This window comes from Oryctolagus cuniculus, chromosome 7 (genome assembly GCF_051225735.1).
Source record: "Oryctolagus cuniculus isolate XC-2025 breed Fujian yellow rabbit chromosome 7, ASM5122573v1, whole genome shotgun sequence".
NCBI lineage: Eukaryota > Metazoa > Chordata > Mammalia > Lagomorpha > Leporidae > Oryctolagus > Oryctolagus cuniculus.
Window position 1 is genome coordinate 56,912,617 of NC_142873.1, and position 12,359 is coordinate 56,924,975.

A 12,359-nucleotide genomic window follows, 5' to 3' on the forward strand; every position below is an offset into this window, starting at 1 on the left:
CCAATTGAGGAGTGAACCATCAGATGGAAGACCTCTCTCTCTGCCTCTCCTCTCTCTGTGTAACTCTGACTTTCAAATAAAAATAAATAAATCTCTTTTTTCCGGCGGTGACGACCGACCCACGCGAACATGCCTCTCGCAAAGGATCTCCTGCATCCCTCTCCTGAAGAGGAGAAGAGGAAACACAAGAAGAAGCGCCTGGTGCAGAGCCCCAATTCCTACTTCATGGACGTGAAGTGCCCAGGATGCTATAAAATCACCACGGTTTTCAGCCATGCACAAACGGTGGTTTTGTGCGTTGGCTGCTCCACTGTCCTCTGCCAGCCCACAGGAGGAAAAGCAAGGCTTACAGAAGGATGTTCCTTCAGGAGGAAGCAGCACTGAAAGCACCCTGCGCCAAGATGAGTGGGAAACCTTCCCAATAAACACGTTTTGGATATAAAAACAAAAACAAAAACAAAACAAAACAAAACAAAATCTTAAAAAAAAAAAGGCCTCTCTGCCTCTCTGTAACTATTTCAAATAATTTTAAAAAATTAAAAATTAAAAAGAACATGACCTTTGGAGCCACAGAGACTTTGGTACAATTTCTGACTGAAGGGAGCACAGGTGAGAGGCAGTGGTGTTTGTCCTGGGGGAATTATGTGTATGAACCTCAGTTTCCTCATCTGTAAAATGGGAATAATAACAGCTCTAACCTGTAGGCTTGCAAGGATGAAGTAAGAAAATGATTCAATATATGTTAGTGATTATTCACACAGTTTTTTTTAAGATTTATTTATTTAATTAATTATTTATTTATTTGAAAGGTAGAATTACAGAGAGGCAGAGAGACAGATCTTCCATCTGCTGGTTCACTTCCCAGATGGTGGCAATGACTGGAGCTTTACCAATTGAAAGCCAGGAGCCAGGAGCTTCTTCCCGGTCTCCCACATGAGTGCAGGGGTCCAAGGACTTGGGCCATCCTCCAGTGCTTTCCCAGGCCATAGCAGAGAGCTAGATCGGAAGTGGAGCAGGCGGGACTTGAGAATTGGCGCCCATCTGGGATGCTGGCACTGCAGGCAGCAGCTTAGACCCCTATTCACACAGCTTTAACACATTTATTTACCTTAACCCAAATATAACATGGCCCTGACTGGCTTTTGGCTTTGCTCTCTCTGCATCCACAGAAGCATGTGAGCCTAACCACGCCCACCACTTTGTCCAAGTCAGGGCCTGGTTCCCGTCTTTCCTCTGAGGCCCACCTCCACCTTCATGGAGTCTCTGCAAAGCCCCCTCATCAGAGCAGGACTGCTTCCTGCTTGCAGTTCTCACAAAACATCCCCCGCCTAGGACACATTACTTTCATTAATTTGTCAAAATACGTATTTGAAAAGCAGTTACAGATAATGAGAGAGACATCTTCCATCCACTGGTTCACTCCACAAATAACTTTAAATGCCAGGGTTGGGCCAGGCCAAAGCCAAGAGCCTGTAAATGCAATGGGGTCTCCCATGTGGGTGGCAGGGGCCCAAGCACTTGAGCCATTTCCACTGCTTTTCCCAGGGATAAGCAGGGATCAGAAACTGAGCAGCTGGGACTTGAACCAGGGCTCCATTGTGAGATGCCGGCATCACAGGCAGCAGCTTAACCTGCTGTACCACAACATCGGCCCAAGACACGTATCTTAACTGACTTAGGTGGTCTTGGGCAGTAGTGCTTTATCATCCCCTCCCCCACTGACCCTTCTCAACTGGGATGGAAGCTGCTGAGGTCCGACAGTCCTCCCAGGGCCTCCTCATCCCCGGCACAAAGCCTGGGGCTCATTAAGCAGCTGTTGGCAGGTGGGATGAGTTGTTTGACGCCTCAGTGAGGCCGCTGCATCCGTGCCGCGTGCAGCAGGTAGAAAGTGCTCAGCAAAGAGCAGAGGCCAGAGGTCAATGCCTGTCCAAAGCCACAGCCCAAGCCAAGGTGAATGCATGGTTGCATTCAGGTAGTCAAAAAGGCCCTGTTCCCGGGAGACTTACAGAGACAGCTGTACACAAAACAAGCGGGGCTCTGGCTCCTCCTGGTTCTGGCTTCCAGGCTGCTGGCTCTTGGGCAGGGTTCTATACTCTGGAGAGAAGCAGCCACTTCTGGAAGAGGAATCTGTAGAAAGATACTTGGGCCTCACTGCCCAAGCTCTTGGAGAGCCTCCTCGGGAGAGGAGAGGACAGTCCTGGACAGCCACCCTCCTGCATTGCAGCCTTTGTGTCCCCCTGTTCTCTTCACACATCCATGGAACCAGATCACTAGGCACTGACACTAAGAGACAGCTACTGTCCTAGCCATTAAGGGGTTGGCTCCCCAGAGAAAGGGACAGTTTCTGCAGCAGGGTAAACCACCACCTGCAACCTTTAGCATCCCATATGAGCACAGGTTCGAGTCCCAGCTGCTCCACTTCCGATCCAGCTCCATGCTAATGCACCTGGGAAGGCAACAGAAGATGGTACAAGTGCTTGGGCTCCTGCTGCCCACATGGGAGACCCAGATGGAGTTCTAGGCTCCTGGCTTCTGCCCAGATCAGCCCTAGCCATTATGGCTGCTTGTGGAGTGAACCAGTAGATGGAAGATCTCTCTTTTACTGTCTCTATCACTTTGTCTTTCAAATAAATAAATGTTATGAAGGAAGGAAGGGAGGGAGGGAGGGAGGGAGGGAGGGAGGGAGGGAGGAAGAGGATGAGGGGGGAGAGAGAGAGAGAGAAAAGGAAGGAAGGAAAGAAAGGGAAAGTTTTACAGCCTGGTCCTGAGAGGTCCACAAATAAACAATGACGTGCACGGAGGCAATAGCACATGTGCTGAGGCCAGGAGAGGCTCTGTGGCAAGGTCAAGTGCAGTCCCGTTCGGTGCCCGATGGTGGTGGCTATGGGTGTGACAGATGTCCCCCGGGCAGCAGCTGAGCAGCCTGAGGCAGGGGCTCATTCCCCCTCCTCCGGCAAGGCTGGGGTAGAGGCCCTCCTGCCACACCACACTGTCACACTGTCACTTAGTCTGCTCATTCCTCTTTACCCAACTGGTCCTCAAGCTGTTAAGACAAATCAGCGTCTGTTTTATTCACTGTCGTGTATAAAAACTTTACACAGCACACAGTAAATACTCCATCAATATTCATTACATTTGTAATTAATCAGTTGTCTGTCCCAGTTGGCTTTGACATTGAAGTGATCCTGCAGGCTGCCTCTCCCTCTCCCGTGGGCCATGCCCACGTCTGCGTCTGTCAGTGGCCTTCTCCCTCTCACCCTTGTCTTGCTGCTCTTCCTCCTGCCCTGCAGTAAACTAAGCTCTGCATTGTCACAGAGTTTCAACTCTGCAGTTGGGAAACCATTTTTGGCTTTGAATTTCCTGCGAGCCGATGATCACTCACAGAAGTTCAATCCCATTGCATGGTCCAGGTGAGACAGAGTTTGTATCCTGTTTAAGTCTAGCGGAACTACAAGTTATTTTTGTTTGTGATAATGGGGACTCCTTTTTTCATCTTCTCATTTTTTCTACTTCTTTTTTTAAAGACTTACGTACTTACTGCAAAGACAGAGAGAGAGAGAGAGAGAGAGAGAGAGAGAGAGCTCTTCCATCTGTTGGTTCACTCCCCCAGATGACTGCAATGCCCAGGGCTGGGCCAAGCCAGAAGCCTGGAACTCCATCCAGGTCTCCTACATGGGTGGCAGGGACCCAAAGACTTGTGCCATCCTCTGTTGCATTCCCAGGTGCCTTAGCAGGGAGCTGGATCAGAAGTGGAGCAGCCAGGACTTGAAGCTGTGCTCAGTGTTGCAGCGTGCCCAACCTGTTGCACCACAATGCAAGCCCTGTATTTCTCACTTGTAGGTCATCCTTTTGCTTTTCCTTCCCAGACAGATTCGTGACCCTGCCCAGTCCTTGACTGCCCAAACCCAGCACTGATACAAGACACTCTATTCTGAGTATTAGGTGAGTGATGAGAGTAGGCAGCATTGGTGCAGCTTCAGAATTTATAAAAAACACTTGCACACCAGTATCCTACGTGATCATCACACCTTCCCCGTGGCAGAGATATTCGAAGTGCTATCTTACAGATGGAGAAACTAAGATCCCACAAGCAGAAAACAGCTGAACTGCAGCTGGCACCTGGGACATCCGCTCCATGCAGCCACACTGCCCTTGGAGGGAGAGCGCGCCAGCCTGATTCTTTGCAGACAAGGAATCAATACGAGTGTTTTTCTGCCTCGCTTGCCCTCATTAAAAACCCACAGAACATAAATCACAATTTATCGCTGGTAATTTGTCTGCAATTTACAGGCCTTCCAATGAGTCTTGAGCTTCCCTTTAGATGGGATTACTCTTATCTCAATTTAAAACCCACTGACACAATTAACATTTCCCCTCGGTCTCCCCTTACCTACTTCATTAGCCTTAAGTGTTTCCAGTTTCCGTTGCTAAAGTGTCCCCTAGAAATCGAAGCAATAGGTGACTGCAAAAAATATTTCACTTCCCTCGGGACTAAGCAGGTGGGGAAGGACAGAGCAGGAGAGAAAAAGGCATTTGCTTGGTCATAATTAGGGGATGGGAGAAATTCACATCTAGGTGTGTTTATCTCCCCTGGGCGGGGAGGGGGGATGCATAAGAATCCAGCTTGTTGGGTAGAGACTCCAGGAGTGGGAAGCACTGCTTCTTCAGCTGGTATCAGCATAAGGCAAACACCGGCCTCACAGGGCGCTGGGTAGACTGTACCACGTGCAGAAGGCACCGGGCAGTCAGGAGGTGTTTTTATGACCACAGAGACCAGACCAGACGACTTTACAGAAAAAAAAGTTTTGTTGTTGTTGTTTATTTATTTGAAAGGCAGACAGAGGAGAGAGAGCAAGAGTAAGAGTCTTCCATCTGCTGTTTCACTCCCCAAATGCCCACAACAGTCAGCGCTGGGCTGGACAGAATCTAGTAGCCTCTAATTTAATCCTGGTCTCCCATGTGGGTGGCAGGAACCCTAGTACTTGAGCCACCACCTGCTGCTTCAAGAGGGTTCTCATTAGCAGGAAGTAGGAACCGGGAGTGGAGCCAGGACTTGAAACAGGCACCCCAGTATGGGATGCAGGGGTCCTAAAACAGTGGCTTACCTGCTGCACTCAATGCCTGCTCCAACAGTTGGCTTTAAGACCCCCTCTAGCTGAAAACAGGCAACGCTTCTTCTCTCTGGAATATTCTGCCATCCTCCATGTGACCAACAAAGGACCTATTCTGTGTACCAACTCTGAATCTTTGAAAGCCCTCTCACTCCTTGTCTACTCTGGATTAGAGGAGACAGCCAATTAGCCACAGTGTGGAGAACGCTCAAAGTGAGTGCAGTGCCTACAAGGAGAGCTGGCAGGTGGCAGTGAACAGAGACAGAAGAAACGCTAAGTAGAAAAGCATGAGAGCCTCATTCCACACAGCATAATTGGCTCTGAATGCATCACGACCTCGCAGCGCAGGGTGGACGTTGACGCTGACAAGAACTCTGAGTCACCCAGAGGCCAACCCATGGATACCTTGTTGGGAGTTGGTCACTCAGGTACAAAACATCTACTCCACTCCCAATGTGCACCCAACTCAGGTCCCTGGGAACAGAAACCAAAGTATGGTCGCTGCCTTCAAAAGGTATTTTGGACTTCACTTTCCCCCGCTGGAAGATCAGCGAAGCCAAGAGAGGTGATTCCGAAGAGTCCTTCCTGCATGTTCTGAATGTTCTACGCGTTCGGACTTGAACCTCAACAACCCTAAGAAATGGGCAAATCCACGTCACATATTTCTGTTTTGCAAAGAAGCATACAGAGGTACAGAGTCAGCTTCTTGCTCAGAGAGGCAGAGCCAGGACCAATGACACAGAAACAGAAAGGTCCTGCTGGGGCTGTTGCTGTGGCGTAGCGAGTAAAGCCTCTGCCTGCAGCGCCAGCATCCCATCTGGGTGCTGGTTCGAGACCTGGCTGCTCCACTTCTGCTCCAGCTCTCTGCTATCCCTGGGAAAGTGGAGGATGGACCAAGTCCTTGGGACGCTGCATCGCGTGGAAGATCGGGAAGAAGCTCCTGGCTTCTGATCGGCACAACTCTGGTTGTTACGGCCATCTGGGGAATAAACCTTTCTCTCTCTCTGCCTCTGCCTCTCTGTAAGTCTGCCTTTCAAATAAATAAATCCATAAAAGAAAAAAGGCCTTCCTACTCGCAACCCTGAGCTCTTTGCACACACTCTCCCTTCCTCAGACAGGGAGGCCACGATGGAGGAGGAGCAGTTCTGCCCTGGACAACTGCACGGCTTTCCAGGGAGACAACGTTCAGCAGCTACAAAACAAAAGTCAAATATCTGCAGGCTGAAGAGCAAGCAGCACGGTGCCGAGACATCTGTCAAAGCCAGCAACAAGTAAGTAAAAACAAAGTCAACAGTGATGGCTTCTGGGGACAGCTGCTGAACCATTAAAACATCTTTGTGAGAAAACGTGGTAAAAGGAGGAAGGCAGCTTTGGGAGCGCCATGTAAAACACACACGTGCACACACCTACATGCACACACATGCGTATACACACACACACACAACCATTGCTGGCAGCGGTGGCCCAGGCACAGAGAAAGGTGGATGCTGTGGCACACCTGGCTGTCTTCCCTGATGACTGGTGTGGACAGCTGGTACAGGACACCTGTCAACCCTGCTGTTGTTGACAGCGCAGAACTCTGTGGTGGGAAACAGGTGCCACATCTCCCCACACAACCATGTGCAAGTGGAGAAGGGTGAGCCCCTGACTGAAGACAGACGGTTTACAAGGGCAGGCAGAGACAGCCACCAGCATACTGTCCAACGGCAGGACAAACAAGAGTCACGGCCTGGGACTGAGCATTTACCAAACCTTGGCGGCTCTGATGCTCCGCCACACGTCTCACAAACACTGGCTCCTCCAGCCAGGGCTCACAGCATAGGGCCTGTGCGTCTGGAAGCTTCACCGATGCTCAGAGAAGTGAGTTGCCCAAGATCCAGTGGCTCAGCAGAATTCCAACTCAGCCTGAGTTCACACTCCTCCACATGGCCTCCAGCATGTTAAGTCCCAATATTTAGGAGCTACATGGCCTCGGACAAATCATCTTAATCTCTATAATGCTAGGTTCCTGAGGTCTGCCTACTGTCTCATGGGATTACCGTGAAGACCAAAGGAGATTCAGTGCATGAGTGCTCTGTTATCTGAAACGATGCACGCCATGGTGATGAGCTGGTGCTGTGAACACTCTTTACTGAGCACCAACAATGTGCCAGGAACAGGGCTTCCTGCTTTACTGAGATTACTTCATTGAATTCTCACAACAATCTGAAGTGGTACTGTACCATGACCTTTAAAAAAAAAAAAAAAAGCAGAGCTATAGATGAGGAGTGGGGCAGGGACAGGTGGGAGAGAGGTCTTCCATCTACTGGTTCACTCCCCAAATGGCCACAATAGCCAGAGCTGGGACGATCCAAAGCCAGGAGCCAGGAGCTTCATCTGGGTCTCCTACATGGGTGCAGGAGCCCAAGCACATGGGTCATCCTCCACTGCTTTCCCAGGCACATTAGCAGGGAGCTGGATTGGAAGTGGAACAGCTGGGACCTGAATCAGCGCCCATATGGGATGCCAGCACCACAGGTGGAGGCTTAGCCTACTATGACACAGCGCTGGCCCCAACCTCCTCCCTTCTGTAGGTGAAAGAACATAGGCTCAGAGAGGCAAAGTGACTTACCTGCTCCGAGTAACATTCAAGTAAGTAGCAGGACAGGGCAGGGACAGGACCTAGAATTAACTACTCCAGGACGCCTACTATGAAGCAGCTGCTGAGCCCTAGATCCCCTCACAGCCTTGTGCTATGCTACTGGCTTCCTGCCCTGTGGTCACAGGGTGTAGCTGTGCAAGCCTAGCTTGAGAGCTCCCCCTCGGGTGTCTGCCCTATGCATCCTCACTGCGTGTAGGCCAGCGTGCTCTGCGGTTGAGGGGAGATTTTGCTTTCTGTTGTTATCTACAGCTTGTCCAGCTGAACTGAAAATTGCAACCAAGAACATGTACCATGAGCTGGCAGTGCGCCACTCCTGAGTCAGGTTCTGAGTTAGGAGACAAACACACACCCCCACACCGGCCCCCGTGAACTCCCTCCAGGGCTCCCCCTCTGATGGGGAGCGTGAACACCTGCAGCCATCCATGCAGTCATCAAGAATTCTCTGAGCACCTTCCTGGAGCCAGGCTCTGAGTCAGGCTCTGCAGACACAAAGATGAGCCAGACACAGCTCACCGTGGGCCAGCCTCTGTACAGGTTCTATAAGGAGCAGGCAGGGACTCACAGGAAAGAAAGGCGCTTGGTCCTAAGTGGCTGGGAGTGGAAATGTTCAGAAAAGCCTGCCCAGCGAGCAAGGGCACAGAGCTACTACTTGCTAATCATCAGCACTACCGCTGAGCTTGCACATAAAGTCTGCAATCCACACAGAACAACCTGTCCGCGAGATGAAGCACTCAGGGGCAGTGCCAGACTGACCCCCAGCTTGCTCGACTAGCCAAGTCTGTGCCCTGTCGAATTCAGGAAAGTTCCCTCCGAGAACACTGGCATGGACAAGATGGGAACAGAGACAGCACACCGTGAAGGAACAAGCTAGGTTGGGATCACAGAGGAGACATGACTTGGTAGAAGGTCTCAGGTCAGGTCCAGCCCAGCTGCTTTCCTTATTATCCCCGTTAGCCTCTGGGCCTTGTACAGGGAAGGGCAATTAGGAGTGGAGGCAGTTTGCTCAGCAGCCCAGGGAATAGCAAGACACAGTGAAGATGAGGAGTCTTTGGCTTGCAGCAAACAGAAACCCAGGAATACTGACTTAAACAAAAGCCAACCCACCCACCCACCCAGAAAAGGGGGTATTTAAGGATTCGGGCATTTTGTAGACCCCAAGAGGCAGAGGTATGCGGTGACCTCCGGAGTGAGGGCCCCTCCTCCTCCCCTGCCATCTGCCTCCCACTTCTCTCCATGGGGGCGGGGGGCACAGATGCCTCCATCCCTGTGCTAACACATGGCTTCTCTGCAATGCTAAAGCCCCAGGGGAATCTGAGTTTTTCCCTAGGGCCACACAGCTGAGGCCAGGGAGTAAGGGTGTCTTATCCTCAGAGAAGGTAGAAACTGGAGCTGGTGGATCCCCAGAGGCCATGCCAGAATGAGGTGTCAACTCTGGGTTTTGTCAGAACCCAAGTTCTGATGGGAGGCTGCTGAGAATTCTGTTTTTATTTGCTCACTCTGCCTCTTAAAGTAATACATTGGCATCCACAGTTATAATTCTTCTGAGGACTTATTAAATCCATAAATAAGGATTTAATCTTTTAAGCTCCACATGGTGCAAGCAAAAGTTAAAGAGCAGGCCTGGGGGGCTCTGCGCCCTTGGTGGCACCTGGTGGCCAGGCTGCAGCTGCTGACAGGGGCTGGGACTGGCAGAACGGTCTCTGTCCTTGGGCTGAAGAGACAGAGAGCTTTCCTGGGCCATTACTGCAAGGGCGGGCAGAGAGAGGCTGCCTGTAGGCCTGAAGAGACTGCTGTGTTTTGCGTGTCCTTCAGGAGTCCACAGTGACTGGGACTTTGGTCCCCAGAGTGGCAGTCCTGGGAGGTGGCATGGACCATTAAGAGGGGCCCCGAGGGAGGTGCTGGGGGTGACTGGGGTGTGTCCTTGCAGGGGACTGTGGCATCCCAGCCTTTCTCTCTGCTCTTAATTCAAGGTGTGACCACTTGTCAGCGGGACGTAGCTGGGAGAGGGCCCTCACCAGAACCAAGCAGATGCCAGCACCATGCCCTTGAACCTCCAAAACTATGAGCTACACAGAGCCTTCTTTTACATAAGTAGCCTGTGTCAGGTACTTAGTTACTGTGGGAAAACAGACTAACACAGAGACCTGCCCTGAAGGCTGGAGAGACACCAGGACAGTCCCGGCAGCCCTCACAACGGGCACGTTTGACGTAAACCAGGTTCAGAAAAGTGAAGCAGTGGGAAGGCACGCTCCCAGGGGCCTCGGGGAAGGGGCACCTGAGCAAGAAGAGAGATCGAGAAGGCTTCCAGAAAAGCCGAGCCTGGAAGAGGAAGCTGGGCAATGGGCTCTGGGTCCCAGCTAGTCCAGGGCCTCAGTCCAGAGGAAGAAACTGCATTCTTTACATCCCTGCCCATCCCTCCCTCCAGGACTGACAACGGCGGCTCAGGTTCCTTGATTCAAGAGAACAAGATGAACACTTCGGTTTCTCTGGCAGGCAGATGCTAAGAACCAGTGTTGGAGGGAGGGAAGCCCTCTCAACCCTGCCTCGGGACCTGGTGACAGCTGTCTCCTCTGCACCCTGGCCCTTGCTGCTGTTCCTGAACCCCAATCCCCAGCTACTCCCTGCCTTAGGACCACTGCTCGGGGGCACACGGGGAACTTGTCTTTGGATTCTTCAGCCATCTCTCCTCCACGAAGGCCTTTGCTTTCCACCGTTTTTGTTGCACCAGAGGCGGTAACCTGCTTCTGCCCGGCGGCGGGCTGTGGACGGTCTGAGAAGGGGCAAGGAGGCTGTGTTTTGAGGCTAGCATTCAGCTCCTGAGGCTGTCTCCCTGAGCAGCAGTTGGCTGGATCTGCCCACACAGTTGCACTCACCTTCCGAAACACTTCCAAAATAGCACTAGCTATTGTACAGGAGCCAGGAAGAAGAAAGCAAAAAAGTAATACATGACAAGGCCCCAGAGATTTCTGCCCTTTCAGAAAAGTCTGAGCGAACTTTTCCAAAGACATTTTCAGCCAAAAAAAAAAAAAAAAAAAAAGGCACCTGCATTTCCCTTTCTCATTGAGGAACCACGCAAAGAAAGATACCACAATGACAGGCACACACGGAGATGCAGCACCCGCTTCTCAGACTGACTAAGCCTCGAGAGCGGACCTCCTATGCTTGCTTCTCACACTGATGACATCTACAGTCCTCCCCGGAAACGGTCCCACACTCTAGAAGCTTCAACTCATGCGCAGGCACACACACAGTCATACTGGAAGGAGACAAGCACCCCCTGCTCTCCCCGCCAGGGTCACGGAGCTTGCTGCTGGCCCTTGGGGACTGGACTCTGCTCTCCAGGCCGCCACTGCGCACTGCCTTTCTCCTCCACAGCCCGGCGTGTGCCCTGCGCTGGAGCCAGATGTTCCGTGGGCAGACCCCTCTGTGGGCTGACAGGCGGTGATTACTGTTGCCAGCCCCACATTAGGGGAGCGCTGAATGGGAGCGTGCCCCAACCACCTCAGGCTCCCTACAATAGCGCCTTTGTGTGGTGCCGCATCGCCTTTCTGTTCCCCTGCCTCCTCAGCTCCGCCTGAGGAGAGAAGAAAAGACAAAGGAGGATAGGGGGCTCTCACTGAGTTCCCCACCCTGGGCTGGGGAGGAGGCTGTAGCTTGCAGGGCTGCAGTTGAGGGGAGGACAAGACTCTTCCTTCCCCTTCTCCTCTGCATGATAAATAACCAAGAGCTTCCCAGGGTGCCTGAGCTAAACTCCCCATGAAACAGGGGCTCCTGTCCGTGCGCCATTCTTGCCCCTGAGTGCTGCACACCCGGATGAGGCCGGGGAGGTGGGGCCTGTTGCAGAGAGCTGCAAAATCCTAGACCAGAGTCCAAAAGCTGGAGATTGCCTCCTGCTGTCCGCCAGCTGCAACCACACACCAGAGGCCAGGCAGCTTCAGCCAAGAAGGGTTAAGTTTCCAGGAGCCCTGGTTAGACTTCCGCCAGGTTCCAGGCCTGCAGCAGGCATAGGGGTGTGGAGAGTGGAGGAAATGCAAGCGGGAGGCGTTGGGGGAACTGGTCCCAACAACATCTGGGCCACGGTCACTGCCCCTCCTCCCTGCCCAAACCGCAGACACTGTGGCAGCAGGAAAATCGGAGCGGTTCAGACCAAGAGGGATTGTGCAACCTGGCCCTGGGGAAGAGCCCAAGGCTGGACAGAGGTGGGAGTGGGGTGGGGGGGCACAGTCCACTGAGGAGACTTCGAGTTCTCACCAAAAACACAGGCATTCCAGGCGCTGGTTTCCACCCAAGCCTTCAACACAGAATCCTCTGCGAACTGGAGCTGGAAGCCCTGCCCCACCCCCACCCCCAGTGCCATTGGTAGTTCTGGGATGGCTGCTCTTGGAAGGCTGCTCCCCCAGCCCCCTGAAGGGGCGGGATTCAGCAGCTTCCCCAAGCGCCTCTCAGTAAAACCTGTAACTCGAGAAGCTCCCTCTCCCTTGGCAAAGGGAGCCCAGCCAAGTCCCTAAAGTGACGGGGAGAGTGGGGATGGGATGGGAGGAAGACTACAGTGAGTGGTCATGGGGAGGCATTTGATAGGAGGGCTACCCCAAACACACACAGGAAAG

General features: G+C 52.3%; 1 protein-coding gene across 1 annotated transcript; it reads left to right on the forward strand.

Annotated features, from left to right (window-relative positions):
* The first annotated feature begins 75 nt into the window (after positions 1-75).
* LOC100345694 (small ribosomal subunit protein eS27) lies at positions 76-393 on the forward strand. The gene has a single exon (XM_002715752.6). It carries the CDS (start codon positions 130-132, stop codon positions 382-384), a length of 255 nt encoding a protein of 84 aa, XP_002715798.1. The 5' UTR covers positions 76-129; the 3' UTR covers positions 385-393.
* The last annotated feature ends 11,966 nt before the right edge of the window (positions 394-12,359 follow it).